General features: G+C 52.2%; 1 protein-coding gene across 4 annotated transcripts; it reads left to right on the forward strand.

Annotated features, from left to right (window-relative positions):
• Window positions 1–15,782: 15,782 nt before the first annotated feature.
• On the forward strand, window positions 15,783–26,202 carry GPR61 (G protein-coupled receptor 61). Of its 4 annotated transcripts, none has more exons than XM_050956293.1 (3): window positions 15,783–15,880; window positions 15,959–16,300; window positions 21,639–26,202. In XM_050956293.1, the coding sequence occupies exon 3, from the start codon at window positions 22,062–22,064 to the stop codon at window positions 23,409–23,411; it is 1,350 nt and encodes a 449-aa protein (XP_050812250.1). In that variant the 5' UTR covers window positions 15,783–15,880; window positions 15,959–16,300; window positions 21,639–22,061; the 3' UTR covers window positions 23,412–26,202. The 4 variants fall into 4 exon arrangements, 3 of the variants coding, with proteins under 3 accessions (XP_050812250.1, XP_050812251.1, XP_050812249.1); XR_007774760.1 differs by lacking the exon at window positions 15,783–15,880 and having other exon boundaries at window positions 15,915–16,300; window positions 21,639–23,565; window positions 25,413–26,202; XM_050956294.1 differs by lacking the exon at window positions 15,959–16,300 and having other exon boundaries at window positions 15,806–15,880.
• The last annotated feature ends 471 nt before the right edge of the window (window positions 26,203–26,673 follow it).

A 26,673-nucleotide genomic window follows, 5' to 3' on the forward strand; every position in this document is an offset into this window, starting at 1 on the left:
AAAGATGTGGAGTGACTGAAGGGCCCCCTGCTGTCAAAATGCTGCCAAAGACCCAGACCGCCACTGGCTGAGTACAAGCGCCACAGCTCCCCTGCTTTTCCCCGGCCCCCTGAATCCTCTGGGTGGCCCTGGCAGCAGCTTTAGCTCTTGCCGTGTGTATCACCGGGCAGGTAAGTTACCCTGCCCGCTGCCCACCTGCGAGCCCCTGGTGCTGCCATCTGTGCTGCTGAGGCTGCTCACGGGGCTCGCACGGACGATGATTTACCTGCTGGCCTTCATGCCAAAACTGCAGTAGAGTTGCCATTACAAAGGTCACGGGCCTGAGTGGGAATCTCTCCATTGACTCCAAAGGGACTTTGGGTAAAGCCCAATGGGAGTAGGGTGACCAGATGTCTCAATTTTATAGGGCCAGTCCCGATTTTTGGGTCTTTTTCTCATATGGGCTCCTATTATCCCCCACCCCCATCCTGATTTTTCACATTTGCTGTCTGGTCACCCTATCTGGGAGAATCAGTCGCTCACTGACTGCTTGGGAACAGACCACAGGGTCCTAACTCCCCCATCTGCCCTGGGGTGCTGGGCTGTAGCTCCTGGCTTACGCCAAGGCACAGGCACTGACTTTCTTCTTTCTGGCTGGGTGTTCCCCCTCGACTCCACCCCAGGCCCCACTGCCACTCTGACCCTTCTCTCCAAGGCCCCACCCTCACCACACCTCTTCCTGCCCCAGCTCCACCTCCTCCCCTGAGGCTCCGCCCTTGCCCTGCATCTCCCCGCCCGCACGCCATCCCTCCTCCCAGCCCTTCTGCCCACCACCAAACAGCTGATGGTGGGTGGCTGCTGAGCACGCAATATTTTTTTCCATGGGTCCTCCAGCCCTAGAGCACCCACAAAGTCGGTGCCTATGCACTGCATCTCCTTCCTGCTCTCCCCCAGCACTGGAGGCACCAGGAGCCAGCCACAGGGCCCCATGGTCAGGCAGGCATTGCTGTTAGCTGTGCCTGTTGCAGCAAAGGCCTGACGCCAATACCTGGGGTGAGCCAGAATCCAGCTCCCCATTCCCTATATCAGTCCTGCCAGCCCCAGAGCACCCCCTAGCGTTGTGACGGCGCCAGTCATATCAGGGGTGCATTTCTAACAGTGAGAGTGATCAATCCTGGGAGCTGACCGAGGGTGATGGTGGGTTCTCCCTCATTGACCAGATGAGCTGTTTGTCTCAAAGCTCAGCTCTGGGAATGACTGGGGCCAGTTCCCTGGCCTGTGATACGCGGGAGGTTGGATGAGATGATGACGTTGTTCCCTCTGGCCCTGGAATCTAGGAAACCTCTGCATGCCTCTGCAATGACCCCTGCTGGCTAGCGCAGGGCTTTGGTCTCGAGACTATGGACCGTCTCACACAGCAGGGACAAGTCTCCCAGCACAGGGCTCAGCACTGCGGTCATAGGTCAGTAGCATGAAACTGACTGAGGCGAATTCCTGTGGCTTCAACAGACTCTCCCACAGTGTGTTGGGGGGAAATCTACCCCCAGTGCCAGAACCCCCTTGCACCCTGTGCCCCAGACGGGGCCTGTGGCCTGGTGCCCACTGAAATAAAGCCTAATGCAGTGCTAAAGCTGCAGTAATGCTGCCCCCCTGTGGCACAGTGCTGCACATGCAAGGTGGAATGCCCAGTAGAAGACTTGCCCCTGTTAGGAAAACCAGTTGTCTGTCTGTTCTTGTGTTCCCCCAAGATCCCCACCCTGGCACAATACCACCCCAGCTTCAGTGTTGCTGAGCCGACTCCTTCACTGGTATTTGCACCAGCAGGAATGGATTCTTTGGAGCAGGTGGGCAAACCTCAGCTGAAGCCAGTTAAATCGCTTTAAGTTGGGTAACATTTTATAAGGGTATCATGCTATTATCAGAAGCATGGCAGGAGAGTGGATTTGGTCCTGTTATAGAAAGACTGCTTTAACCACCAGTGTTTGCCTTGGGATTTCCTTTTCGCATCCCTGACAGCCTGTATGAAGGGTGACCCAGTGGTTACAGGACTCTGAAACCTGCATTCAGTTCCCTGCCCTGCTGCACACTCCTTGTGTGACCTTGGGCACGTCACTTAGGGTATATCTACACACCACAACAAAACCCCAGCAGCTGGCCCAGGGCGGCTGTCTCAGGCTCATGGGGCTTGGACTATAGTGCTATCAAACTGCAGTGTGGATGCTTGGGTTGGAGCCCAGGCTCTGGGACTCCATGGGTTGGGGAGGGGGCTCAGAGGTCAGGCTCCAGTCTGGGCCCGAGCATCTCTATTGCAGTGCTATAGCCCTGCAGCCAGAGCCCAAGTCACCTGACACGGGCCAGCTGCATTTGTTCCACTCAAGGCAGATGTACCCTTAGGCTCAGATCCTTAGGTGCCTAATTCTCATTGAAATCAATGGGCCTAAGTGCCTTTAAGCATGTGGGGCTGATTCCCCCTCAGCACAATGGGGAGAATAGCCCAGCTCAGCCTCCCAGGATGAGATGTTGGCAAGTCACAGGCAGCGATAGCACTGTTCTGCTCAGCACTGGTTAGGCCTCACCTGGAGGACTGTGTCCAGTCTGGTCACCACTGTGTAGAAAGGATGTAGAGAAACTGGAAAGGATCCAGAGGCGAGCGAAAAAAATGATCAAAGGTATGGAATCATGGGCGGCGGGTATCATAAGCTGGGGATGCTGCGCCTCCCCAAACAGCCAGCTGTGGCCTCGCCCATGCTCTGCCCCCAGGTCTCTCCCCCGCTTCCTGCTCCCTGCGTTTCCAGTCTCCCTGTCATGTGGCCCCAGCTCCGGCCGTGCCGCCCACCCTTCCGGTGCTCCGGGGTTGGGGCTATGCTGCTCACCCTCCAAGTGCTCTCCGGGGGGAGGGAGGGCTCTGGGCTCCTGCAGGGGGAGACATGGCATGGGTGAAAGGGGCGGGGCTGGGGGCTAGCTTCTCCCAGCTGATGACTCATGCACTGCCCAGGGATGGAATGCAAGTCCTATGAGCAAAAGCTGAAGGAACTGGGTATGTTTAGTCTGCAAAAGAGGAGATTAAGGGGGGACTTGATAACGGTCTTCAGATACTTGAAAGGTTGCCATAAAAAAGATGGAGAAAAGATGTTCTCTCTTGCCACAGAGGGCAGGACAAAAGGTGATGGGGTCAAACTACAGCACAGTAGATTTAAATGAAATCTGAGGAAACACTCCTTAATGTCAGAACAGCAGGGCAATGGGACAGATGCCTGGGGAGGTTGTGGAAGCTCCTTCACTGGAGTTTTTCAAAAGGAAGCTGGTGCTGTCTGTCTGGGATGGGTTAGGCACAGCAAATCCTGCACCTTGGCAGGGTATTGGACTAGATGACCCTTGTGGTCCCTTCTCACCCTGTGGTCAGGGCCGGCTCCAGGCACCAGCAAAGCAAGCTGGTGCTTGGGGTGGCCCATGGAAGGGGGAAGCACGTCCAGGTCTTCGGCGGCAATTTGGCGGCGGGTCCCTCAGTCCCTCTTGGAGGGAAGGACCAGCCGCTGAATTGATGCCGAAGAATGAAGCCGCGCGGTAGAGCTGCCGCTGAAGTGCTGCCGATTGCAGCTTTTTTTTTATTCTCTTCACCGCTTGGTGTGGCAAAAAAAGCTGGAGCCAGCCCTGCCTGTGGTTTGTGATTCTATGTGGGGGCAAAAGACATATCTGGCTTCAGGACTAAGCTTGATAAGTTTATGGAGGGGATGGTATGATGGGATAGCCTAATTTTGGCAATTAATTGATCTTTTATTATTAGCAGGTAAATATGCCCAGTGATCTGTTATGGTATGTTAGATGGGGTGGGATCTGAGTTACTACAGATATTTCTTTCCTGGGTGCTGGCTGGTGAGTCTTGCCCACATGCTCAGGGTTTAACTTATCACCATATTTGGGGTCAGGAAGGAATTTTCCTCCAAGGAAGATTGGCAGAGGCCCTGGAGATTTTTCGCCTTCCTCTGCAGTGTGGGGCACGGGTCACTTGCTGGAGGATTCTCTGCACCTTGAGGTCTTTAAACCACAATTTGAGGACTTCAGTAACTCAGACATAGGTTAGGGCTTTGTTACAGGAGTGGGTGGGTGAGACTGTGTGGCCTGCATTGTGCAGGAGGTCAGACTAGATGATCATAATGGTCCCTTCCAGGGGTGGCTCCAGGCACCAGCATGCCAAGTGCGTGCTTGGGGTGGCAAGCCACTGGGGGCACTCTGCCGGTCGCCGCAAGGGCGGCAGGCAGGCTGCCTTCGGTGGCATGCCTACGGAGGGTCCGCTGGTCCCACAGCTTCGGTGGACCTCCCGCAGGCAAGCCGCCAAAGGCAGCCTGCCTGCCATCCTTGGGGCGGCAAAATGCCTAGAGCCGCCCCTGATCCTTTCTGGCCTTAAGTCTATGAGTCTATGAGTCATGATATCATGTAAGTACCCCAGACTGGGAGTGGTTGGGTCATTACAAAACCTAAACTTAATGTCCCCAATACTAATTTCTCCCTACTGTTACTCACACCTTCTTGTCAACTGTCTGTAATGGGCCACTCTCTTACCACTTCAAAAGTTATTTTTCCTCCCTTGGTATCCTGCTGTTACTTCATTTATCTCGTTAGACTGACCTAACACTTGGTAAAGCAACCCCGATCCTTTCATGTATTTATACCTGCTCCTGTATTTTTCACTTCATACATCTGATGAAGTGGGTTCTAGCCCATGAAAGCTTATCACCAGGATCACCTGGATCAATCGGTCTTCAGCCATCATTAAGACTGCGCAGATCAAAACACACCTGCCATTCTTCTCTCATTCTTGCCTTTCTTCTCACGTTCCTCCAAAACATTTAACAATGTCATCTTCCCACCTTCTTGGAGGCCAACCATGTGGTCTTTTCTGTTCTTGTGGGTACCACTCAGTAATGATTGCCGTCCACCTATTGTCCGTGAACCGTGCTATGTGGCCCGCCCATTGTATCTTATTATATCTGCTTTCCACAACAATATCTCTCACACCGCTGCATTCTCTAATCATTTCATTTGGGATACGATCCAGAAGGGAAGTTCCCAACATAGTTCATTCCATTGCCCTTTCAGCTACCGAAGCTTCTCTCTTCGTCAGTGCCCACATTTCACTGCCATACAGCATGGCTGGCAGCACGGTTGAATTGAAGATATTTGTACGTGTGGTCTTGTCAATTTTCCTTTGAGGACGTCCTTGATGGAATTAAATGCACACCATCCTGCCCGAATCCTTCACAAGAGTTCTCCGTTCATGTCTTGGCGCATATTAACTTCTTGGCCCAAATATATGTACTGTTTCACTTCTTCAATTTCTTCTCCTGTTACTGTTATCCAGGCTTTTCATAAGATGTCTGATCACATGTATTTCGTTTTGCAATGGTTCATTTTCAGACCGACCTGACTGCTTTTCTTGTCAAGTCTTCGTAGCATGCTGTGCAGTTGGTTGGTACTTTCAGCAATTAGTACGATGTTGTCCACGAATCTAAGCTAAGATAATCGTTGTCCATTTATATTAACACCACTCCTCCAATTGATCTTGTTCACAAAAGCTTATGCCCAAATACATTTGTTAGTCTCTAAGGTGCCACAAGAACTCCTCGTTTGTTTTTGCTGATACAGACTAACATGGCTACTACTGAAACCTTTCTACAGACTGAAGCTCTAAACAAAGGACTGAATGACCCATCCCAAGCTGTGCATGTATCCTGTCTTCCGACAGTGGCCAATGCCAGGTGCCCCACAGGAAATGACCAGAACAGGTAATCACCAAGTGATCCATCCCTGTCACCCATTCCCAGCGTCTGGCAAACAGAGGCTAGGGACACCATCCCTGTCCAGCCTGGCTAGTAGCCATTGATGGACTTATCCTCCATGAACTTATCTAGCTCTTTTTTCAACCCTGTTATAGTGTTGGCCTTCACAGCATCCTCTGGCAATAGCTTTGGGTGCTTCAAGTGAGAAAAGTGGGGCACATAAGGAGGTTCTGCCCCTTGAGAGAGGGCAAGTCCCTGGGGGTGGGTGCTGCGGATGTAGGAAGACTGGGCATCTTAGAAGGCTCTGTCCCACCAAGAACTTGACTCGGGAGCAAGGATGTTAGCCTGGGGACAGGCAGGGCCCCAGGAACAGGAAGCTGGCCAAATTCTAGCTGCAGAGGCTGAGGGCTTGTTTGCACATGTACGGATGTAGCTACGCTGCTGCAGCTCTTAGTGAAGATGCTACCAACGCCAGTGGGAGAGCTTTTCCACTCAGCATGGGTTCTCCACCTCCCTGAGAAGCAGTAGTTCTGTTGATGGGAGAAGCCCTCCTGCCCCCATAGTGCTGTCTACACCAGGAGCTCGGTCGGTGTAACTGCATCACTCAGGGGTGGTGACTTAGCTATGCTGACAGGTCTGGCGTGTGGACCGAGCCTGCATCTGGAAAGCCAGCTGAGGCAGGTGGAGGTTGAGAGAAACAGCTTTACAGATCAGTGATCCTGGGTCGCTGGCCTGTGGAAGGAGTTCCCTGGGCTGTGCTGGGCAAGCGTCAAACACGGGGGGAGGGGAGTAGAAACGACAGGCTCTGCAGTCTTGGCAGTACCGGCTGCCAGTGCAGTGGCCAAGCCTCCGTGGTATTGGAGACCGTGGCCATGACGAGTCTAGTTGCTGTGAGGGACAGGTACAAAAGGGAGTTGCAGGAGGCACTCAGAAACAAACAGCAGCTAAAAAGAGACCTAGAGGAGACCAGGCTGTGTAAGAGAGGGCCCTGCACAGGCTGGAGCTGATGGTCCCAGACAGCACAGCAAAGTTGTGAGGTGAAGCTAGCTGCTGTGGGAGAAGGCAGGCCATACACCCTCCTGGGCAAAGAGGAGAACTGGGGGCAGGGAGGAAGAAACAATGTTGAAAGAGGTGGTGGAGGGGTTCCAGCTCTCCAGCCCAGAGAAGGTACGCCCAGCAAGAGGCTGGCTGGACTCAGAAAGTGCCCAGCTGAGAGAGAGGCCAGAGGGCTAGCCAAGAGGAAAGCAGCTTGTCTGGGCTCAGCAGAGGAAATAATAGGGAGATGATGTAGCACCTGCCTTGGGGATAAGATGGCTGCAAGGTGGGAGGACTGTTGTAGGGTGACCAGCCCCTTTAAAGGGAAATGGGCCAGCTGCGTCTGTGCCACAGTTAAATAGATGCTTCCAAACAGGGGCCTCATTTGCTATGGGGCAAGGGGCAGAGTCACTGCCACCCGGATCTTGGTTTGCTCCCTGCCAATGTTTCATAGGTCTGTACGCTCCATTATGTCTTTCACTCTCCCCCCACCCCTCAGACTTGCAAGATATAATCATAGAATCATAGGACTGGAAGGAACCTCAAAAAATCTGTGATGGGTTTCCCTGGAACCAGGGTACCACTGAGTCCTTGAGCATACCAACCTGGGCTCCCTCTCTCACTGTGCTGCTGTGACGAGTTGCAGACTGCTTTCAGTCCTGCTCTCCCACAGACATTCCCACAGGTAGGGAAACACTTAGCTGCAGTTACATGAAGGCTTCTCCCCAGCCTAGGACCCCAGAGCTGTACCATCTTGCCCTGATGAAAAGCCTGACCACCAGGTTTATTATCCAGTCCACCCCTCCCTCTATGTGGAGAGCACAATGCAGCAGATTTTGTTCCTGAGCAGATTCCCCCAAACACTTCAAGCAAAATCACTGTTTTAGGTAAAACTATAAAACAGATTTATTAACTACTAAAAAATTGTAAGTGATTATAAGTAGTGAGCATACATATGTAAGCAGATTACCTAAGAAATAAACAAACATGCAATCCAAGCTTTATAAATTAGATAGGATTTGAATCAAGAAGCAGTGTCTCACCCAATTAGCTACAAGCAGGTTGCAACGTTTGCATATACAGACAAGAATTCTTCTGTCCTGCCTGAGCCCCTCTTCCCCAGTTCAGTCTTTGTTCCTCTGGTATTTTCAGGTGTTGTGTTATAAGGGGATTGAGGTCCAGTGATGATGTCACTTCCCCTTTTTATAGCTTCTTCCATGTAGAAGGAACTTCATTGTCCCAAACAAAGCCCCCAGCACAGTTTCTGGAAAAGTACAGGCACCAAAATGGAGTCCAATATCACAGGACTTAGTCACATGCCCTTGCATGCTTTGATAAGTCATAGCAACCATTACCCATATCTTGGCTGAAGCGTCCACAAGAAAGCTTATCAGGTAAGGCTCAGCTTTTCCTGTGGCCCATTGTTTTCGCTGATGATCCATTACCTTGGGTAGCCCCTTCACAATGTGCTGGCTAGACTGGATGTAAACTACTTTGTCGGTGTTACCCAGGAGCAAACACATTTGAAATATAGATGTGTAGTCAATATTCATAACTCCAGATACAAAAATGATAAGAACATAAGAACAGACATATTGGGTCAGACCAAAGGTCCATCAAGCCCAGTATCCTGTCTTCCAACAATGGCCGATGCCAGGTGCCCCAGAGGGAATGAACAGAACAGGTAATCATCAAGTGATCCATCCCCTGTTGCCCATTCCTAACTTCTGGCAAACAGAGGCTAGGGACACCATCCCTGCCCCTCCAGGCAAATAGTCATTGATGGAGCTATCCTTCATGAACTTATCTAGTTCTTTTTTGAACCGTGTTATTGTCTTGGCCTTCACAAATGCATAAACACATGATAATTACATTCAGCAAACCATAACTTTTCCACTGACACCTCACATGATATATTTTGTACAAGCTGCATCATAATTATATTATAGCTATATCATAATCATATGACTATGGGGTGCAGAGTGTCACAAGGTCATCTAGTCCAGTCCCCTGCACTCATGGCAGGACTAAGTATTATCTAGACCATCCCTGACAAGCGTGTGTCTAACCTGCTTGTAATCTCCAATGATGGAGATTCCACAACCTCACTGGGCAATTTGTTCCAGTGCTTAACCACCCTGACTGTTAGGAAGTTTTTCCTACATCCAACCTAAACCACCCTTGCTGCAATTTAAGCCCATTGCTTCTTGTCCTATCCGCAGAGGTAAGAAGAACAATTCTTCTCCCTCCTCCTTGTAACAACCTATTATGTACTTAAAAACTGTTATCATGTCCTCTCTCAGTCTTCTCTTCTCCAGACTAAACAAACCCAATTTTTCAATCTTCCCTCATAGATCATGTTTCTAGACCTTTAATCATTTTTGTTGCTCTTCTCTTGACTTCCTCCAGTTTGTCCACATCTTTCCTGAAATGTGATGCCCAGAACTGGACACTATACTCCAGTTGAGGCCTAATCAGTGCAGTGTAGAACGAAAGAATTACTTCTCATGTCTTGCTTACAACACTCCTGCTAATACATCCCAGAATGATGTTTGCTTTTTTTGCAGCATTGGTACTGTTCCATATTTAGTTTGTGAGCAACTCATTGTTCCTTGTTAAGTGGAGTACTTTGCATTTGTCCTTATTGAATTTCATCCTATTTACTTCAGACCATTTCTCCAGTTTGTCCAGGTCATTTTGAATTTTAATCCTAACTTCCAAAGCACTTACAACCCCTTCCAGCTTGGTATCGTCCACAAACTTTATAAGTGTTCAGTCTATGCCATTATCTAAATCATTAATGAAGATATTGAACAGAACCGGAACCAGAACTGATCCCTGTGGAACACCACTCAATATGCCCTTCCAGTTTGACTTGTAACCACTGATAACTACTCTCTGGGAATGGTTTTACAGCCAACTATATACCCACCTTATATAACTCCATCTAGGTTGTATTTCCCTAGTTTGTTTATGAGAAGGTCATGCAAGATAGTATCCCAAGCCTAACTAAAGTCAAGATATACCACATCTACCACTTCCCCCCATACACAAGGCTTGTTACCTCGTCAAAGAAAGCTATCAGGTTGGTTTGATGTGATTTGTTCTTGATAAATCCATGTTGTTACCTATCACCTTCTTATCTTCTTATTCTCTAGGTGTTTGAAATTGATTGTGCTAATGCAATCCCATAGCATATTCTATGCACTGACACAACTTCCTGCCTCCCTGAATTGTTCTGAAATGACACTTCTGCTTCCCAGCCTGATGGGGTGGGACTAAGGGGATCAGGAACTAGCTGCATGGTCACCTGGGCTGTATAAAAGGGAGGGGAGACATCAGTGTGGGATATGGAATGGCTGGGTTGCTGGCTTACTCCTGTGGAAGGCTCTCAGCCACGGTCTGCAGGAGGCCAAGTACTCCAGGGGAACCAGCCTGGTGCTCCATACTAGAGCAGAAAAAGCCTCTCAAAGAGAGCCCAGAAAGGGGGTGAGAACAGGGCTCAGAGAGCGGGCTGAAGAGCTGCCCCCAAAGGGCAGAAGAACCTTTTTGTTTGCTGGGACTCTGGATGGGTGACACCAGAAAGTGTGGAGTTGGTGCCTTAGCTGGATGGCTAAGCCACATGCCCAACCCTGACCTGTGTGGGGAGAGCCAAGAAGACACGACCCATCTTGGGGAAGGGAACAGAGGCAAGGAATGCTGGCAGTGCCATGCTTGGCCAGGAGGGGGCAATATGGGCCAGGGCCAGAATCACAGCTGACGTAAATCAAGATGGCTCCATCAATATCAATAGAATTAAGCTGATTTATACCAGCTGAGGAGCTGGCCCTGAGTACATAAGCCCCTGGCTCTCCTGAAGGATTGCATCCTGCCTGGGCCTGTTCCACCCTTCGTTGTCAGCCAGGTGCGTTCTCATCCAAGCCCTTGTGGCTCCCTTAGGCTGAGATGCCATCTGACACCTTCTGTGTCAGCCTGCGGCACTTGGGTGAGATGCGGCCATTTAAGGACATAGCTCATCCTCGAGAGCAGCTGCCTCCTCCTCAGCTGTGCTGGGTAGATCTTATTCTATTTATTGACGTTGCTCTGTGGGTGAGTGGAGCTAGGAAAGGATGCCTGCATTGCAGCGTCTCCCTGGGTTTGCATTGTCCTCTCTGCCCTCCCAGTAGCTTGGGGAATGCTAGGGCGTCCATAACATTTGTGGGCCCAACGCACCAGCGGAGGTCCCGGGGCATCAGATGGACATCTCTGCTCATTGCAAAGCTCTGACACCCATGGTAGACTCCACTGCACCTTTGCCAGCTCATGGCACAAAAGCCTCCCAGGCCAAGCCCCTCTGGGAAGAGCAGCTCCAAAGCCTGGCCTGGTTCTTTCAGCTGCTTCGGTTTCCTCAACTGTCTGCAGCGTTCCTGCCTCCATGACATCCACCAGGTGCCTAGACTGGTTACACCAATTCTCCAGGCCTTGCTGGGAACACACTCTGCCTGAGCATTGTCTCTTGTTGTGCTGCTTATCAGGGGGCACTAGTGGCTTGTGGTTAAAGGAACCTCTTGTCCCTAGCTATGGCTCAGCCACTAATGATTTCCACACTCAAACGGAAACAAAAGAGTCTTGCCTGAAGCAAACATAGCAAGGCGCAATATCACAGTGTCCCGGGGTTTTATCAGACTATCAGACCCTTACAAAGATGCTCCTCAGTCAGTGTTACTGGGATCCCTGCCAACAACAGGAGGTGTCCCAGCGTCATGGAGAGTTGTGGAGTCATCTCATTCGCTGCAGTACCTGGTCTGGTGGGGCTCTCCAGGTCAAGGCAGAAGATCACTCTGAGAGAGTGCAGTGACTCGAGCCAGCCGGATGGATGGATTGCTGTTTAGGTTCATCTCCGTTCTGGAATGGATTCAGGAGATGTTCTTCGTTCCACTGCTTGTACTCCCAAATTCAGGCTCCTGCATTACTCATTTATACGTATCCCAAATACCCTAGGTATTTCTGGTGCAGGATATACTGTTCTGTATCGACCTGCTTCTGACTTCACTTAGTGACTCCTGATTCACAACAGAGTGAGAGGAGAATCAGTCCCAGTGGGATTACTCCCGACTCACTCCGGGGGGCGGGGGGAGGCAGGGGAGAATCAGGCCAAGTGGGGTGACTCCTGATTCACACCAGTGTCAGCAAGGGGGGGAATCAGGCCCAGTGGGGTGGCTCTTGATTCTCACTGAGGTGAGTGAGGAGGGATTCAAGCCCCCTGTTAATTCAGTCATAGCCTGAACCCATGTTTAAAAAAGTTCAGCTAACTTGGTTAAAGCACCGTGCAGACTGACTTCCCAGATTTACTGGTGATGGGTCTGGCCAATGACCCAGGACAGAACAGCACAATTACCATGTCCTCACACCTTATCCTAGCACCGAAGTGGCCTGCGTCCATGACCTTGTGTAATTTGCCTGTCAGACCCTCAGCCATGCACATCAGAGTAGCAGCGCTGATCCAGTGCAGACGGGGATTGGCACCAGAGGGGAGTCTGGCCCACTGACTCCAATGCAGCTATTTGCATCGGTGGGTGTTTTGGCCCACTGATGCCAATGGAGTTATTCCGATTTACACCAGCTGGGGATCTGGTCCACTGATACATCAAGCACTTTCAGGTCAGTATGCAGCTGTTCCTGGTGGCACGGGTAACTGGCTGGAATCCTGCAGGGCCATGCTGTGCTGGGTGGGCTATGTATGGGGCTGCCTGGGTCTCTCCGTCTGGAGGGGGGCAGGCAGATGGTCTGTAGAAGGGTCCATGACTGATTCGCAGCCGAAGATGGTTTCCCAGTTGTGAGCCTGGTTAGCACTGGTCCTTTGTGCCCCAGCTGGCCAGCCCTGATCAAAGCAGCTCAGCATCCTCAGCTGTGCATGAAGACTTGGGGCTGAAGGTCAGCAGCTGCCTATGGGGGAGCAGCCCCCTTGTTTTGTCCAGGGAGGGCTAGGAAGGACGAGCCCTCCTTTCCCATCAGGGATCTTCCCCGTGTCTCCCCCTCTGCCACTCATTAATATCCCTGCTGCTAGCAGCACTCACTCCCCTACTATGGTGCTGGGAACACAGGTCATTTGAGGTCCCTCTGTTTCTAATCTAGTTTGGAAGGATTTATTTTTGGGTTCTTGTAACCTAGCAATAGGTGCACGTGACCAGCGGTGACTGCAGCCTGAATATGCATTACCTTCTCCAAGCTGCTACTCCGCAGCCGAGGAGCCCGTGCAGCCAACACAGGCAACTACAAAGGATTTGCCAAGCTCAGCCTTCTCTCTTGTTCTGACCATGGCTGCTAGTGGCCTAGCCACTACTCAGGCCCACTGCTGCAAGGGAGATGTTTGAGCACTGGCAGAGCTGAGGACACTGCTGGGAGGAAGATCAAAGCCCTGAGGTCCTGGCTAGCCCTGCCAGGGCCCTGGTATGAGGGAACTCAGAGCTGTAGTCTCACTGGTGGCAAAGAGGGAACAGATGAAAAGCAGCAGCAGCATGAGCCCCCAGGCCAAACCTATTAAAATGAATACAAGGCCAGGCTGAAATGACGACTAGTCTGCTTGCTGGGGTCATGTTACTGGCTGTATTGGGGGAGATGCCATGATGCAGCCTAGTTTCCAGGGGAGAAGCAGATGCTAAAAAAAGTCATGCTAGTGCCGTGAAGGAAGCTAAGCAGGACCAGATACTGTGCCCCTCAGAACCAGCCCCTGACTGCAGCTCCAGGCAGGAGGAGACACACCTGTGCTGGGTGCCCCTGCCCAGCTGCCAAGGTGCCCTGGGAGAGGTTGGAGGAACCAGAGTGTTTATTCTCTGAATGGTTTAATCTGCATCATTTCTCCATTTCCATATTCCATTCCCAGAGCTGCTGCTAATCCTGTGCATTGTCGGCTCCATGCTACAGAGAAGGTTGCCAGTTTTGGTTGGACGTATGCCTGGAGGTTTCAGTGCATGACATAATCTTTAATTGCAGATTCATCTTTAATTCCTGGAGACACCAGGACAATCCTGGAGGGTTGGCAACCCTAGGGGAAATTGAGGCAAGGGGAGGGGACAAGACCTGTGCAGGTGCCCAGAGATGGTCCCATCATTATTCCAGCAGCTTGAGACTCAGGAGAGCTTGGTTCAATTCTTGCCTCTACCACAGGTTCATCAGGAGACTTGGGGCCACGGTTAGAGGAGAGAGGTCAGGACCAGGAGAGGGGTCAGGGCTGGGACGCATGAGAAGAGGTAGGCACCACCCTGTCACTAGGGGACCTAAGGCCCAGACCAAGGGGAGTTAGGCACTAAGTCCCTGTGTGAATAGAGGCTTTAAGTCCCACCCCGTCAGCATTTCACCCTGGCTGGCTGGCTTCTGCAAATGCCTTTCCGACCACTTGACTCTTCCCATGTGTTGGCTGTGGGTAAGTTCCCCTGAGCAGCAGGGTGTCTAGGAGTTAGGTGCTGTGCTACCTAAAATTCCTTTGGGAACCTAGGCCTTTTGCTCCCCAGGCTTAATTCCCCCTCTGTAACACGGGGCGGATTCCTTTCTCCCTCCTTGTCAGCTTGTGAGCTCTTCAAAGTAAGACTGTCTCTGATTCCATGTGTCTGGGCAGTGCCTGGCATGCTGGGGCCCTGATCTTGTCTGGAGCCCCTAGGCATGGCATGGCTCTGACCCAGGAGTCCTAGTCCCCAGCCCCGTGCTTAGTCCACTAGCCCACAGCTGCTGCCCAAGCTGGGTGTTCCCTGACTGGAAACCAGGGCCCCTGGCTCTCAAGGGTTAGACTCATACACAGTGCCTTGCCCCCAAACACTCTCCCCATTTCCCTGTCACCATCTAGCCCCCAGCCCCAGACTCCTCCTTGTCCCTCCCTCACTCCCCAATCCTGCTGCTGAGACATCAGACCACTCCCATTCTCAACTCAATCCTGCTCTGCCTCACTGGCCTTCCCCACTCTCCTCTCTGCCTCCTCCACTCCACCCCAGACAGGGCCCTTTCTGCTGTCCCCAGCTCCCACTTCTTGGGGGGTCACTGCCCATCTTCCCCCTTTCCTGGAAGTTGCTCCTGACACTGCTCATCATTTCAGCTCCAACCCTTCTCTTCTGATTCCCTTGTGTCCTTCACCTCCTGGGCTTTGTGCCTTCTTCCAGGCTGGCCCTACATGACATACAGATTCCCGATGGAAGTGCCTCTCTCACCCGCTAAAGCTTCACCTACCCCAGCTACACTGTGTCTGCCCCTGGGCTGGACAAGCCCCATGGCACCTCACCTATGGTCCCGTCCCTTACATGGGAGAGGTAACAATACACCTGTCTTCTCTAGCAATCAGCTTTATGAAGGAGGGCAAGTATCATTGCTCCTTTGTCACACAGGGGGAAACTGAGGCACAGAGAGAGAGTGAGTGGGGAATGCAACTTGCAGGGTATATGTGGCCCAGCCAGGACTAGAAGCCAGGAGTCCTGACTCCCAGGCCTGTGCCCTACCCATTGGATCATGCTATTGCCATTTTAAAATCACTCGTGTGTGGTTTGGGATCAGAGGAGTCAGCTGTGCTGCTGGAGTTTCTGACCTTCGTGGTCTGGGCATGTTCCATTGCCCAACGTGGTAGTAGGGGTATCTGCTCCTGGAAGTGCTGTCCTCTGTCACCTGGACACGCCCCATCTCTGCAATGGCATTAGAAAGCACTGGGCATGCTGGATCATCAGTGGGGGTATGTTTCATGCTCTGCCCTCAGCCCGGTGCTAGGATATGCTGTTCCTGGTGCAGGTTCTGCTGGCAGAAGCCGGACACAGCCTGGAGGAAGCTGTTAAAGGCAATGGTTCTGACTCTCTTGGGAATGCTGTGGGGCTGGCCTGGCATTAGAAAGAGACTGGATGCTTTGCAGGCAAGGCCCTGACCTGCACTCCTTATCCCCGGTGTGAGCCATGGACAGGGGCAGGACCAGGTATATCAAACTGCAAATAAGGAGGCCTTTAGGACCCAGAAACCTTGATGATCACCAAGCTGCCGGCTGCCTCTCACCCTTCACTGCAGTGGCTCTGTGCATCATCTCCAGTGGAGGAGCATCAGCTGAGTGGTCCCCAGTACTCTGGCAAGCTGTATAGGGAAAGGTAGGAGCTGATGCCTGGATTGGGGACAGGAGAGGGCTGGGTCTGGCTTGGCTGCAGCATTTCTCTCTGCATCCCCAGGTATCTGGAGTGTCTTGGTCGATGGGAGAAACGCACAGAGCCAAGTCCAGTCTCCTGACTGAAACCTCAAGGAGCTGGGGAAGAACCGGAGCTGGACACCTGAGCTCTGGCCACCAGGGACTCCAGGATCCATTTTAATGGAAGGGAGAGGACCTGAGCTGGGCGGAGGCAGCCCTTCAGAGGGTCATGCTGGAAGCCAGTTCAGCAGCACCAGGGCGAAGGAATGAGCAGGGCTAGGCTGGATTCCTCTCTGCTCGCCTAGCCTGGCTCTCTTCCCTTCCGCCCCTGGCCAGGGCCTGCTGGCAGGATGCTGGGGCTCGCTGCGCAGGTGGAAAGCACAGGGTAAGAATCCTTCCCCTGCAAGGGGAAGGGCGTGTGGATAGAAGTGAAGGGTCCAATGGGAGGCTGTGGGGACAGCCTGGGCAGGAACAGGGGAGGAGGGTCACCCTTGGATTGATCAGGTTGGCTCACGCGAGCTGGGCACAGCATCACGGTGGGCATCTGCTGGATAGAGGGCAGTCTGCCAAGAGGCCTGGACGAGTAAAGCATCCTGTGTTCAGGGGCTGATTGGGACCAAGATCACAGCAATGAGAGTGGAGGGAGCTGGGGGTGGGCAGAGGAAAGAGCACACAGAACACACCAGCCAGCCGTCTCACCCTGACCCTGCATCTCATGGTGCCCAACAACAAATGCTGCAGATGAAGCATAGTGCACCCATGTAGTTCACCTAACTGTGTAATACCATTCCCCCAGAAGGGAGTTCTTCCTGACCCTCAGCTGGCACCCTGAAGCACAAGAACTGATAGACCTCTGATCCCAATCAGTACCACTACAGCCACGGTGCCAGTGGGTGTGACTCCAGTGAGTTCGCTGTAGTTGCACCTGCTCCGGCTAGGATCTGAGCATTCCCCAGTGTTACTATCCCAGTGCCTTTGCCTTGCCTGTCCCACAGCGCTATGCCTCAGGAACATCCACCAGTGTTGGATGGGGGAGAGATTTGCTGAATTTGAACAGGTTTCATCTGCTAGGAAAGGTGCTTGGTGACAGAGTCGCCCATTTACTACCATGCTGCTCCTCTGGGGGGGAACGGGCTCCTGAGGGCTGGTGGATGTCCTCCATTGTCGTGGGTGGCTACGTGGACTGGGGGAGAAGCTCCCAGCGTGGATCACACAAAGGTAGCGCTGCCTCGCAGTCTTTGTGATCTGGATTGCATGCACTTTCCCTTACTTCCTGCTTTGTGCCAGCTACAGCCTGCAAATGCCAGCACTGGGTGCCCGCAGCCCCAGTAAGAAACTGCAATGGCCCATTTGTGCTGAGAGCCCATTTCCTGTTGTGAACTAAACACAGCTGGTTTAGGTGAGTCATTCAGTAGGGGGCTAACTCCACTGCTCCAGCACGGCCCTTGGGGGCAATGGGCGGTAAGGAGCGTTATGAGTGGAGTCAGTGCTGACCCCAATGCCACAGTATGATGCTAGGTGTTGTGTTGCTGCTGGTAGTACTGTGGGTGAGTCAATAGGGGGCGCTCTTCCCTCTGAGTCAGGGCTGACCCCAATTGTCCAGCCTACTGTTAGCGGGTGCTGTGTCCACTTCTCATTTATGCTCTAGCTGCTTTACATTGCAGTTGGAGTAAATTACTCTCAATTTCAGTTCCCTTCCCACTGCCAGAGTAGTACAGAGAAGACTTATGTTGCTGAGAGTTAGGCCTGACATTTTTAATTGGCAGTAACATTAATTGTACAGTATCCAACCATCCTTTTTTCCAGGTCAGTCCTATGGTGCAAGCCAGGCAGTGCATTGCTGTTTCCCCATTTAGGGATGCTTGACTGATCAGCAGATTCCTGAGCTGGTAACAGTTGTAGTACAGTAACTCCTCACTTAAAGTCATCCCAGTTAACTCTGTTTCGTTATTAGGTTGCTGATCTATTACAGAACAAACTCATTTAAAGTCGTGCAATGTTCCATTATAAGGTAGTTTGGCTCACCCAGCTCCGCCTGCCGAGCACTCCTGCTGTGGAGCAGTGTTAGAGTGCGAGGGCTTGCCCCATTCCACCCGCCCAGTGTTCCAGCCTGGGAGTGGGCAAACCCCTGACCCTACTCCCTGGCAGGAGTGCCAGGCAGGTGGAACAGGGGAAGCCCCCATACCTCAACCCTGCTCCCTGGCTGGAATGCTGGGTGGGTGGAGTGGGACAAGCCCCGACGCCCCAACCCCACTCCCCAGCAAGAAGACTGGGTGAGCGCCTTGCCCCTGCCTCAGCCAAGCTTCACAATCATCATTGGTGCTACAGTATTGAATTTTTTGTTTAAAATTATTTAAAACTTATACAGGATATGTATATAATGTCTTTTGTCTGGCAAAAAAAAATTCCCTGGAACCTGCCCCCCCCCCCCATTTACATTAATTCTTATAGGGAAATTGGATTCGCTTAACATTGTTTCACTTAAAGTAGCATTTTTCAGGAACATAACTACAGCATTAAGCAAGGAGTTACTCTACTGAATTCCATCAGTGGTCAATATCTAACTATTCAGACGGCTGCAAATGTTGTTGCTGTTTGTTGAAATGTTGCACTGTAGGTGCCCTCCTCCCCAGGTGCTGCTTTCAGCAGATCCATTAACCACTATTTCACCTATGGGGGAGTTTTCCATCAGAGCAATTCCGTGTTTAGGAATCAAAATTTAGGGCCAGATCTTCAGCCTTAGTTCCACTGAAGTCTATGGAGCAAAGCCAGTGATCACCAGCTGAGAATCTGGTATGTCTGAGCTCTCCCACACCATTAGATTCAGAATACATAGCTCTGCTGAAGCCGGCATCTGAGCGCCCAGAACTAGATCTGTGTGGAGAATGGGAGTTCTGTGCTGCAAAGGATTTTGAGATTTCAAAATCTGGCTTCATTCCGAATCAGAGTGAAAACTGAACATTTTGAAATTCTCCACTCAGGAAAATTCAGAAAAGAAATTCATTTCCAGTCCCTTGTGCTTTGATTTTTTTTATTTTTTTTAACTTTGTGTGATATTAGAATATCGTAGCAACCAAAACCAGCAAAAATGAAAAGTTCTTTAAAAACAAAACATTGAAATGTTTTGTTCTGAAAATGTTAAAATGGAACATTGCAACATTGCTGCAACTCCCCCGCCTCAATAAAATTGCAGCAAAATTGACCAGATTTCACAGTGTTTAAATTTCAATGGAACTGAATTTTTCCAGGGAATATGATTCCATCAAAGTTCCTTTGACTGGCTCTCCCCCGACCCTTTGGTGTCACATGCTTTTGTACAGCTGGTGGCAGTAAGGTCCCTCCTAAGCTTGAGGCTTAGGCCATGTCTACACTACTGGTGCTACAGTGAGGTAGCTATAACGCTGTAGCACGGTGGTGTAGATGGTTCCTACGGCAACGGAAGGGGTTTTCCCATCACTGTAGAGAATTGACCTTTCCAAGTGGCGGTTGCTACATGGATTATCCCATATGACCCATTGATAGGAACTGCTGTTATATTCAGAGGGGTAGCATGCCAGTGAGCCATTCTTATTACAGAGATGTGTAAAATGCCCAGCACTGTGATTCTCAGTGATACTGAGGCCCATTTATGAAGCTCTAGCAGCAAGATGCCCTGGTAGAAATAACTGTATCAAGTATGGAGCACTGAAGAATCAGATCCCCTGAGTCCTGTGGGGTTTTATACCTCTCAGAAAGTGGGGCTCTGATCTCTGTTGTGAGCATGAAAGATCTTAGCGTGCTTTCTCCCAAAAGTAAGGATGTGAACCTGATGTCCTGGCCAAATTCCAGGTTAGGTAATTACATTCGGATGGCCTAAATTCCCCTTGTAGTTTCAAGTGGACCTGGTCTTCTTCACTCTCTGTCCTCAGCAACTGGGCAGTGTTGTGGTGTGCTGTTAAACAGCTGCTGTGCTCCACTCCAGAAGTGTTTGCATTTCAGCTGTGAGCAAAGTGACTCCTACCTAGCTAAAGCCTGTGAAGTGCTTTGGCATTCCCTTGGGATGGAAGGTGCTGTGTGATTGTAAGGTACTAGTTCCGCATCTGACAGGGGAACAATCCCAACTCCTGTCCTTTCAGGGAGGTTATTTTTCTGGTATATTTTGTAAACTGGGCGGAGGCTCCACAGGGGACACTTCCACTCCCTGTGTGAGGACAACACCAGCTAGTTTCTGAGTGACAGGAAAGTCCCAAGTGCTGGGATGGCCAGGAATGGGAACCTGCTGACATACACAAGCCCATGAAATATGCTAGACCTCTGATAATGGGGGACTCCCAAGATTCCTGCTTCCCTGAGGATGGTAGGCGGGGGTATGGAACACCCCAGGCCCCCAATAATGAGCCTACCTCTCAAATATAATGGATGCCCGAGAAACAGGAGATCCCCTAGCATACACTGAACATCCCCAACATCACAGACCCCCGACAATACACCGAAGGCTCATACACCAGGGAATCCTGAGCACTCTGAAACATACTGGCCCCTTGGATGAGATCTGGCGAGCTCAGGCGCAGACCCAGCTGCCACAGCGGCCAGTGAGAGCTGGAGCCACAGGGCTAGGACCTGGTTAAATCAACTTTGCGCCAGTGATCAATATAGAGCTATGGCCCTTCAGTGGAGCAGTGCTGATTACACCAGCCAAGGATCTTGGCCAATTTCTGGGCTAGTTGAGAGCAGGGAGGTGGGGATGGCTGGAGGAGGTTGATGGGGCATCAGCCACCATGAGCCGGATACTCCACTGGCCCTCTGTAGATGGTTTCTTTCTCTGGGTGAGCATAGCTTATCCTTCCTCTGTCTTTCCTGGGATCTGGGGTATGGAGCAGCCATGCACTATTCCGAGGCAGCCCTGGGGCTCCTAGTGTGACGGGTCAGTGGAGAATCCCAAGAGAACCCGAAACTCCCATGACATTGTTGTAGAGTCAGCAAGCCCCCCTGTGAGGTGAAAGGAACGTAGGGACCTGGGGATCACCAGGCTGGATCAGACCGAGGGCCCATCTAGTCCAGGATCCTGTCTGGGACAGTGACCTGTGCCAGCTGTTTCAGAGGAAGGTGCAGGCAGGGCCAGCTCTAGGCACTAGCGTTCCAAGCATGTGCTTGGGGCGGCACTTTTCAAGGGGTGGCGCTCCGGCCCTTTGGGGCAGCACCTTTGCTTCAGCGGCGGCACTCCGGCTTCTTTCTTTCTTTATTTTTTTTCTTGAGGCGGCAAAAAACCTGGAGCCAGCCCTGGGTGCAGGAAACCCACAGTAATAGGCAGACACAGGGCAATCTGTCCCCCCTCCCCGCCTCCCGGGAAGATCTCGCTCAATCCCTAATAATGATAGAGGGTTTACCCCGCCCATTTTGGGAGCTTAGGAGATGCCTCTGGAGTTGGAAACCAAGGTCCAAAGCTGGGAGGAGCACTTGGAGCAGCAGAGGGGCTGGAATTCTCCCAAAATCAAAGTGGTTTCATGGATTAGCAGCATCAGATAGGACCCTGGGGGGCAGAACCTAAGCACCGTCCTCGGTGTCTACTCAGATCTGCGCCCCTGATTCTGCAAAGCACTTACGAACATGCTTGAGTGTACGCACGTGCTCCGGTGTGTCTGTCCTTTCAGCAAAATTCCCATTGTCAGCACAAGCCCAGGGTTTGGCCCTGGCTCTCGGCTTAGCTGATGCAGTGATTAATGTGGAATTACATTTCTTTGTAGGTGCTAAGCTTTGCTGGGGAAAAGCGAGCAGCAAGATGAGATCCCAGGAGGGCTGAAAACAGGTGGGAGACCCTTAGCCAGCGCACAGCCCCATCTGCAATCCCATGGCCTTTCTGGACCAGTGGGCATCACTGACCCAAGCACAATCCAGCAAGACAGAGACAAGGATGCGAAATTCAGTGCAGCTGAGCAGCAGGATGGCCAGTGTAATCCAGCAGCATCGGGAAGTGTAAATGCCCTTGGAGCATGGACTTGTCCTCTGGGACTTGGCAGCTGGTGAAGGAGCCAGCCAGAATGTGAGTCTGTGGACTGGGATTGCTCCCTCTCCACTGGCTAATTCTCTCTGATTACTCTAGGGGACCCAGAATAGGATGGATGATGGACCTGTGAGGGGAGGTGCTGTGGGCGTCGACACCAGTCTCCATGGAGCCTTCACTCCCTACACAGTGGGCATGGAATTCCTCCAGGCCAGGAAGACTGCTCCATACGTCCCAGAGCACCATGCATCCCAATTCCACCCTGGACACCAAGACCAGGGATGTGGCCTCAGAATCCATTGGGCTCTTCTTCATGCTCTTGATTGACCTGACGGCCATAGTGGGCAATGTGGCTGTGATGACCGTCATCATCAAGACACCAGCACTGAGGAAGTTTGTCTTTGTTTTTCACCTCTGTCTGGTGGACCTCTTGGCAGCCCTGACCCTCATGCCTTTGGCCATACTGTCAAGCTCCGCCTTCTTCAACAGCACCATCTTCGGCGAGGCCATGTGCCGTGTCTACCTCTTCCTGAGCGTCTGCTTCATCAGCATGTGCATCCTCTCCATCTCGGCCATTAACGTGGAGCGCTACTACTATGTGGTGCACCCCATGCGCTATGAGGTCAAGATGACTGTTGGCCTGGTGGTCTGTGTCCTGGTGGGGGTGTGGATCAAGGCAGTGGTCATGTCCATCATCCCTGTCCTGGGCTGGCTCTCCCTGAATCGTTTCAATGCCTCCCCAGCCTACAGCAGCCGGAGCTGCTCACTGCAGTGGAGCCAGAGCTCCTACTGCAAGTTCTTTGTGGTTTTCTTTGCCATCTTCTATTTCCTCCTGCCCGTCCTGATCATCCTAGTGGTCTACTGTAGCATGTTCAAGGTGGCCAGGGTGGCTGCCATGCACCATGGCCCACTCCCCACCTGGATGGATACACCGCGGCAGCGATCAGAATCCCTCAGTAGCAGGTCCACCATGGTGACCAGCTCGGGTGCCCCTCAGACTACCCCTCAGAGGACGTTTGGGGGTGGGAAGGCTGCTATCATTCTCCTAGCAGTTGGAGGGCAGTTCCTCTTCTGCTGGATGCCCTATTTCTCCTTCCATCTCTATTCAGCGCTGAGCTCTCAGTCCTTCCCTGGCCGGCAGGTGGAGAGTGTAGTCACCTGGATTGGCTACTTTTGCTTCACTTCCAACCCTTTCTTCTATGGGTGCCTCAACCGGCAGATCCGTGGGGAGCTCAGCAGGCACCTCACCTGCTTCTTCAAGCAGCCGCCAGAAGAGGACCTCCGGCTGCCCAGCCGCGAAGGGTCCATCGAGGAGAATTTCTTGCAGTTCCTGCAGGGGACTGGCTGCAACACAGAAAGCAGGAATGTTCTTGCCCACCCCTCTCCCAAAAGGGAGCCGCTCGGCGTCGATTTCCGAATCCCTGGGCAGATTGCAGAGGAGACCTCAGAGTTCCTTGACCAGCACATCACGGTCTCCGACAGCTACATCCGGGCCGTGCCTAAGCCCGAGCTGTAGCAGACCTTTGCACTTGACAACCTAGTCTTTCTGATGTGTGGAATAATGCAGAACCCAGCTGTTGACAGGGCATGATTTCCTAATAAACACAACCGTGGCGACTGACGCGTCCTCCCTCCACCTGAGCGCCCACACTGACAAGCAGCTGGTTTTGGTGGCTGAGTCATTTTGGCTGGCTAAGATCAATATCGTAGCATTTCTATGATTTGTCCCTTTTCCACTTAGAGCAGAAACAGCCTCTTGGGTTAAAAATTCCCTGGAATTTCCAATTTGTCCCTTGTAAGTCTCCAAAAGGCCCTGGCTCAGTGCGGGGGGTTGGGCTAGCTGATCTCTTGAGGTCCCTTCAGCTCTATGTTTCTATGAGTCTATGAAAAGAGCATTGGTTTTTTTTTTTTGTTTGTTTTTTTGGTCTCTAATTTAATATCCTCTTAACCCTTTCTGATCTGATTCCTACCCCTCAACTTTGTGGTGTCTGTAGCCTCTGTTTGTCTGAGGGTGGAGATGGATGACAGGAGAGAGATCACTTGATCATTACCTGTTAGGTTCACTCCCTCTGGCATTGGCCACTGTCAGCAGACAGGATACTGGGATGGATGGAGCTTTGGTCTGACCCAGTGTGTCCGTTCTTATGTTCTTATGTTATGTTCTTAACTGTGTGAACCTACCTCCGTCCCAGTTAGGGTTACCACCTTGGTAATATTTAAAAAATAGACACTCCAGCAGGAATGCCGGAACCTCCCCTGCCCTGCCTCTTCCCCCAAAGGTCCCACCTCTGCTCTGCCTATTCCCCCCAAACCCTGCCCCTGCCCTCCTCTGCCCTCATTCATTCTTCTTTCTCCCTTCCTCCTATCGCTCGCTGCTGTTCTCCTCCCACCTTCCCCCACCTCCGCAAGGGTCAGGAGGGACTCGCCTGCAGAGTCTGGAATAGAATACAAGATCAGAGTTGGAAGGGCTCTCAGGAGGTCATCTAGTCCAACCCCTGCTCAAAGCAGGACCAATCCCCAACTAAATCATCCCAGCCAGGGCTTTGTCAAGCCTGACCTTAAGCTTCATAATGGGAGCTTCAGCCACCTGACACAGGTAGGACGCGGCCCCGGCTGAGTAGTGGTTGGTGCAGGTGATGACCCAGCGCCTCCCCCACCCACAGTAACCAGACTTTGGGTGTCCAGTCAGTAGATCTGACAGGACACCGTCAGGTCCCCTTTTTGACTAGACTTTCTGGTCGAAAACTGAGCACCTCGCCACCCTAATCCCCGTAGGAAAAGGGGGGCAGCTGGGATCCCCACCACCATCACCACCATCCCACTTCCCTGATTTGACCCTACTGAGATCCCTTTGAGGAGGAGGGGAGCACAAGCTTGGGCTTGGATGCTCCTGGCTGGGCCTTGGACAAGGCACGGTGGAGCCACGTGTCTGTGGGAGGAGCAGGTGGAGACTCACGCGATCCTGTTCAAGGAAATGTAGCCGAACTAGTGACTTTTGATCAGGCCGTGAGACGGGGTTTCCTAGGAGCCAGACCCATCTCCTCCCACCCAGCCCCCAGACTCCAACACAGCCTCCCCCCAGGCACAGCCTCCAGCACAATCTCCCTCCCTACCCCGTGGTCTTCCAGCCCCCAGCCTGGCCCAGGCCCCTTGCTCTGTCTCAAGCTCCTCCAAAGGTGATGACTGATGACACCTGCTCAGCAGGAGGTGGGCTGTGGGTCTCTTCCCCCGTCCCCAGCACCTCAAGTGCTCCCCCCAACCTGCACTCTTCTCCCACCCTGTCCCCCAGTGCTGCTCCATGGCCTGGGATTGGATCCCCTGCCCTTGAACCCCAGGGGAGCCCCCGCCCATGCATGGCCCAGCTCAGACACCAGATACAACCTTCGCCCCAGAGAACAGAGCTGCTGCTACATGGGAAGCAGATCCCCAGGGCAGGCTGGCCCGAGCGCTGGGTAGGGGCAAGGGAACAGTGATAGTGATTTGTTTGTATTGACATTAATCATCTTTTCCCTTCCAGAACCGCCCCCTCTGGTCTGTCTGCCCGTGGCAGAGGGGACTCTAATGCAAGGAGCCCATGTGACATGAGTGGGGCAGCCACAGGACTAAGTCATCCCTGCTGGTTGGCCCCCTCATGAGATCTTTGATCACTGACAGAGACTTAGGAACCGTGATCAGAGCCAGGCTGAACCTGAGCCTTCGCCTGTCACACGGCCCAAGCTAGAGGCGAGTGGGAACCAAGCTGCATTTATCCAAACACCTTTTCTGCTTGGATCTGACCCTGCCCCTCTCTGTCAAACAAAACTGGGGGAGAAGAATTGGGATCTGGCAAGACCTCAGTGGCCAAGCTTTGGGCTTACCGGACAAGGGAGTGGTTCCGATCCCAATCCTATTTATTTGACCCTCCCCCACCCCCAGGCAGTTCAGTGCAGGGCGATGGGGCGGGGGGAGAGGGGTTCTGGTTTTGTCTCATCTCTGCTCTGGAGAGCTGGAGAGGAGAATGGCATTCACATCTCTGTCCGTGAACAAAGATCTGCTCAGCCAACCAGCCTCAGCCTGCTGGGATCTCTGGCAAAACTGCCCCGGGACATGGACAGAATGGGGACAGGGCCCCATGTAATCAGTGAGCCTTTCCCAGCTGGGCTGGAGAATGGGAAATAGCCAGGAGAAGAGGCCCAGCCACCTTTGCCATGGGATTATGCACTAACCTCAGCTGCAGGGTATCCTGATCTCAGAGCCTGCAGAGGCTCGCTCTGGCTGGGAGGGCTCTCTCCAGGTGGGTCCTGCGCGCCAAGCTGGCAAGCCAGCACACCCAGCTGAGCAGCACCCTCTGAGCTCAGTCACTGCTTCCCAAGGGCTACGACTCAAGGATGTTCATCTTGGACGGCTCCAACCCAGAGCACCAAATAAAATACTTTATTACAAAACATGGCTCCCTGCCTGTGTGGGACCTGGCGTGCTCCGAGCCCTGCCGCTCAGAACAAAGGGTCCTGAACAGGACGCCAGGAATGTCATCCTGCTCTGATGGGGCTTTTAGCTGTGGCCAGGTGGGTCTTGCTCTAATGGAAACTAGTCTTTCTCTCTCCTGGCCTTGTCAGCTGTAGCTGAGCTCAAGACGGGGCAGGGGCAGTGATTTCAGCACAGGGCTCTGGTCACAAATCCAGAGTCAGATGAACTGCATTCTGTGCCCCATGTAACCTTGGGCCTGTAACTAGGCCAAGAGCCCCCCAAATGGGCATGAAGCTAGACTCCCAAATCCACACTGAGACACTTAAAGAAGC

Source organism: Gopherus flavomarginatus, chromosome 5, assembly GCF_025201925.1.
Source record: "Gopherus flavomarginatus isolate rGopFla2 chromosome 5, rGopFla2.mat.asm, whole genome shotgun sequence".
NCBI classification, from domain to species: Eukaryota; Metazoa; Chordata; order Testudines; family Testudinidae; genus Gopherus; species Gopherus flavomarginatus.

Excerpts from the sequence above, each read along its gene's own strand:
- GPR61 (XM_050956293.1), top strand. The coding sequence starts at position 22,062 with ATGGAGCCTTCACTCCCTACACAGTGGGCATGGAATTCCTCCAGGCCA.